The following is a 5,331-nucleotide window of genomic DNA, read 5'->3' as shown; positions in this document are numbered from 1 at the left end:
AGAGGATGAGAAAGCTGTATCCACCTGCGGCACTAGGAGGTCCCAGGGCATCCTCTGGGGGGATGTTTGAACTCCTTCAAGCCTCCCAGCATCCAGCTGCCCCTCTCACCCTGCTTGCTACTCCCACATCTGAAAGCCACCTTCCTGAGTGGGAGGGAGGTTTGCTGGGATATCCATCTCCATCTCCAGGATCTGCCCTCCTGAGTTTTGACCAGTAACTGAAAGAGGCTCCTGAGCCTAGAAAGGGCTAAAGTGATTTTATTTTTCAGCATGGACAGGAGTGCTGAGGGCGGAGTGCCGAGGGCTCTGAAGCTATGCAGGAGAGAGAAGCGTGTCAGCTGCTCTGAGGGCCCTACCGAATCATCATGCGAACCTTGCGGTAAGGGTTGCCCACACCGAGCCCTGAGGCCCAGTCAATGCCATATTTGTGGGCGGTGGCCTTGGAAATGGCATAGCGCCCATTGAGGTTGGCCCTATAGCAGGAACCGTACCACCAGGCACCTTGGACAATCACAGCACAGTTGCCACTACTTCTGTCGTTGTCAGCGTCCATGGTGGTAAATGGCTTCCCACTGTGGGAACTCAGGGAATCCCCTAGAGGAAGGAGATGGGAAGGAGGCATGTTGGTGGCTGTCACCTGCTTTCAGCAGAGCCACAGAGCAACCGAGTGTTATCAGAGGACAAGGGGCCAAGGGTTGTCCAAGGTCCCTCTGCTGGTCCCAGGTGTCCTGGGGATTTGGACACAGGACTGTGATTCCAAATCCACTAGTTTCTCCCCAACTTGCCCCTCCCCCAATCCTCAGTTCCCTCGGGCGCCTTTGTATCCTGCTGACTCCAGCCCTGGGGAGCTGGGAAGCACTTCTCTGATGCCCATGCAGAAATAGGGGTGCCTCTCAAGCACCTCCTCATAACCACTTCCCTCTTTAAAGTCTCTCCTCAACAGCTGATGCTTCTCTGGGAAAAAAAAAAAAAAACCGCCATTCCCGGTTCCTCTTTTGAAACAGCTCATGCTCCAATGAACCTCTGCCGGCTACCACAGCCCCCTCCCTGCCTCCATGCCCATATTCCACAGAGGAAAACTGAGGTGCTGCCTTGAAAGGGCCATGTCCAAAGTCTCATAGTGACAGAAGGACAGTGGTCCAGCTATGTGGCCCAATGGTAGTGCAGAAGCCTGGCACGTGCGATGCCCCGGGTGAGTCCAGCATTACACCAACAAGAGAAACCCTACAGAATCCTCAAGCTCAGTTGTTCGTCTCCTGAGCCCAAATTTCCCCTCCTGCACCTTCCTCTCACAGTTGCCACTCCTCAAACAAGGAGACTGAGCCTTGCAGAGAGATGGGATGGGTCTGGAACATTCGCAGAGGCCGTGCTGATGCAGGCAGAGGAGTCTCCCTCACCCCCTTCTTCTCCTCTAGGGCCCCCCTCAGGCTCACTCACCTGCTGTGCCCCCTAAGAAACTGCCCAGCTCTAGCTGGTAGTGGTCGGCTTCCCCCAGGAGGCGGAAGCTGGCGTAGTGGGCAAAGGTGTGGTTGTCCTCAAAGTCCTCCAGCTCCACCCGCAGCTCCCAGGTACCTGAGGGGAGGGGATGTGGAGGAGCCCCAGAGGCCAAGTACCCCTCAGGCCCCTGGGGGTCCCCTGGGAACATACCCTGGAGAGTTAGCTGGTACAGATTCTCATTCCCCAGCCAGAACTCGGACTCCTGGCTCCCAAACCCTGCTTTGTAGGAAGACCAAGAGCGGAAGAAATCCACGGAGCCGTCCTGTCGCCTCTGGAACACCTAAGGGGGCAGAGAAGGCTAGAACCCTGCCACTGCTCCAGGCTGGGAATGGAAATCGAGGGCCAGTGGCAGCTGAGAGGTGTGGGAGGGCACCCACCTTGGACTGGGAGTGTGTTGTTAGTGAGTAGTGAGTTCAAGGGGGTTTTGCCTGTGAATACGTTGATTCCCTCAATAATTTTTTTTTCAGCATGAGGGATCAAACCCAGGGTCTCTCACACATGTAGAGCAAGTGCTCTACCGGTGAGCTCCATTTCCACTCCCTTTTTGTTTTGAGGTATGCATAGGAAGGCTTTGGGCTCAGGGGCTGCTCCAGATGCCTGGGGTCCAGCCCCGGGGTCCCATAGGCAAAACAAGTGCACAGCGCTTTTAGCTATCCCTGCTCCCTAAGCCTCCTTTTTAATTTGTTTGTTTGTTTGTTTGGTGTTTTTTAAATTATTATTATTTTGGTTTTGGGGTTTTTGTTTTTTTTTGTCATTTTTGGTCACAGGCTCAGGGCTTGTTCCTTGCTCTATGCTGAGGAATCGCTCCTGGTGGGCCTCAGAGATGACCTGAGGCATCCTGCATGCAATTGACTCTGGTTCAATCCTCAGCACTCTTCTGCTTCCTTGCATTTTTTTCTCCCTCTACCTAGCATGTCTTTCTGCATCTCTTCTAGCTAAAGAACTTCTACACAACCCTCAAAACCCATTTCAATGATGCTTCCTCTGTGATGCCTTCTCAGACTTGCTCCAGCTCTCAGGAAGCTCCGCAAACATTTGTCCAGTGAAACAAGCCCAAAGAATGTCTGGGCTCCAGTGGGCTCTGGCTCCCCCTAGGGGACAGAAGGAAGAAGGGCCTCTGGGGCTTGGCCTGTGAGGTAGGGCACTCACCAGCCAACCACCCCCTGCCGTGTCCATGTCACAGAAGACTGGAGGACTCTGCTCTCTGATAGGCACAGATGGTACCAGCCACTCAAGGTAGCACCGAGGCTCAGAATGTCCTGACAACTTCTAGGTCCTGGAAAACACAACAAACTGAGCAGGGGACCGAGTGACTTCCGACCCCCCCATCCAGAGAACGGAACAGACCCGGGGGTGGGTAGGGGGTAGTCCCGTGGCCCCCTCAGTCCCTTTGTGCACTGCAGCATGTTCTGTCGAGGCTAGGGCCAAGCCCGATGATTCCACCACACCCCAGCAAGGCCCGTTCCAGGTTTCAGGCTGCTGGGAAGGCTGCCTCACCCCCAGGGCACTCAGACAGCCGGCCAGGTGATCCTGCTCGGAGAGAGGGGGAGGGGTGCTGCTCTGAGGGCTGAGAACCCCCCACGGGGAATTCCCGTGACCCTCCAGAATGGAAGGGGTGCAGGCCCTTCCCCAGGCCTCCCCACCCCCCCACCCTCCACACCCAGAGGGGCCTTTGGCCACAGCCTCTCTGGAGTCCAGGTCCAGGAGCAGAATCAGAGTAACCCCAACCCCACACTCACCACGCTCTCCCTTGGGGCCCATCTTGCCTGGTGCTCCAGGTGGTCCTGAAATCCCAGAGGGGTCTTAAGTCCCGTATCGTGCCCAGAACCAGAAAAACAAACAGGGCTTGGAGCCAGGCACCAAACTCTAGTTATGCTCCGTCCTGGCTCTGACCCCAGAAAGGAAATGCCCTTATCCCCTCTGAGCTGCACTAGCCCCCTCTACAAAGTGGGGACAGTACCTCATCTGGGGCAGGGGTCACCTTAAGATGTGGAGGGGGGCACTCAGAACCTGGCACCCTGCCCTGCCCTCCCCAGACTGTGGCTTTATTTTGTTTGGGGACCATGCCCACGGGTTTTCTGATGTGCAGGGGTTATTCCTGGCTCTGCACTCAACAATTACTCCTAGTGGTGCTCAGGGAACCATACAGGATGCCCCAGATGGAATCTGGTCAGCTGCATGAAAGGCAAATGCCCAACCCACTGGACTATCACTCCAGCCCCTGACCGTGGCCTAATTAGCACCATCCATGCTCCACTGGCCTCTCCCTCACCCCGGCCCCCAGCCTGCTCCCTGACTTCTCTTACCTTGGGGACCAGAAGCTCCTTTCTCCCCAGGACTTCCTGGGGCTCCAGGACAATTAGGCAGGAAGACGATTTTGCTGGCTTGCAGTTCCCGGGGTTCTGCTGGGAGAGGCGGGGTGGGGGCCCGGGGTGAGGAGAGAAGGGGATTAGTGCGCTGGTACCAGAGCTGGCAGGATTACACCATCTACATCCCCGTATGGAACAGTCTAGGTTCTCACACCAAGGGGGAAGCATTCCAGTGAGGAGGGTTGGCAAAGAGGGGGCCCTAGGCCACTACCTGGGCAGCTGGGCTGCTCCTGGGTCCTCACTAGGGTGGGGTCCCCGAGCAAGAGGAGCAAAAGGGAGAGTGGGGTCCACTGGAGATCCATCTTGCTGGTGCCCCCAAAAAGGAGATGCTCCTTTATAGAGGGATCAGGCTGCAGGAGGATATGGAGCAAGATTTCCTGCCATTGTCCCTTTCCAGGCATATCCGACCCCTTTAGGAGCCAACGGGAAGGGGCAGCATTTCCTTCTCTTACCTCTGACACAGAGAAAGTGAGATTATTGCTGCCCTAGCCTCTGCCCCACCCCGCCCCATCTCTCCAGGCATCGGGCTCACACAGGCTGCTCTTCCTTTAAACCGTAGCTTGTTCTGTGTCTTCCACCTGGAGTAGATCCTCTACCTCGACCAGGGTCACTGCCCGTCCTGATGTCGTCACAAGCTTTCCTTCCCTGTCTCGTCATCAGGACTGAAAGACCACCAGCCCCGGTTGTTGGCACCCAGTGCACCCCGAGTGGTGCTGGGTGCAGGCTGCCCAGGGCCTTACCTCCTCACAGTCTGCTCAGTCCTTGTGACTGGGCCTCTCCTATTGGCCCTGTAGGTGTTCAGTAAAACTGGGTTAAATGAATAAATAGACCCAGAGAGACTGAGGCCCAGTGATGGGAAGGGGCTTTGTTCTCTCAGAGCCACAGAGACTCTGCCCAAGCCTAGAGAGAAACCTCTGTAACCAAGCCACAAGTCAACCGTAAGGCCACCGGGAACTCCTGGCAAAACCTGGAAACAGCTGCCAAGGCCCGTCCCATGGGCCGCCCACTCAGGGCATGCCAGGAATGAGGCATGGGTCGGGGATGGTTGTTGGAGAGAGACATCATGGTCCAGATGCGAAGGGTGCAGTCTGAGCTGAGAAGGCCCTTGGGTGATACGGGAAGAGGGGGGGTTGTTCATTCATTCATTCATTCTCTTGTTCATTCATTCATTTGTGGCCTTTGTTCCGACCACAAAGTTCTCCTCTGTGCCAAGACCATAGAGGTGGGGTGGGGTGGGGAGGGCTGAGGTATGAAAGGATGTAAAGAAAAGTGGTGGATGGGTGTTTGAGCATTGTATAACTGAGACTTTAACCTGAAAGCTTTGTAACTTTCCACATGGTGAATCAATAAAAGAATTTAAAAAATAAAAAAATAAATAAATAAAATAAAAAAAAAGAAAAGTGGAAGTGAGTTTGTCGGGCTGGAGGGATCGAGTGAGGTGGACATGAGGGCCTCTGCCACCCCA

The 5,331-nt window shown here is 55.3% G+C and overlaps 1 protein-coding gene across 1 annotated transcript; it reads right to left on the bottom strand.

Annotated features, from left to right (window-relative positions):
- Window positions 1-352: 352 nt before the first annotated feature.
- On the bottom strand, window positions 353-4,168 carry FCN3 (ficolin 3). The gene is given in 8 exon segments (XM_004603491.2): window positions 353-594; window positions 1,438-1,572; window positions 1,648-1,777; window positions 2,647-2,690; window positions 2,693-2,773; window positions 3,237-3,281; window positions 3,804-3,899; window positions 4,078-4,168. Coding segments are annotated over 8 exon segments (864 nt in total).
- Window positions 4,169-5,331: the final 1,163 nt, after the last annotated feature.

The sequence above is a fragment of the Sorex araneus genome, chromosome 5 (genome assembly GCF_027595985.1).
Source record: "Sorex araneus isolate mSorAra2 chromosome 5, mSorAra2.pri, whole genome shotgun sequence".
Lineage (NCBI taxonomy): Eukaryota > Metazoa > Chordata > Mammalia > Eulipotyphla > Soricidae > Sorex > Sorex araneus.
The sequence above is the reverse complement of the archived record's forward strand: the minus strand, read 5'-3'. Positions and strand labels throughout refer to the sequence as shown.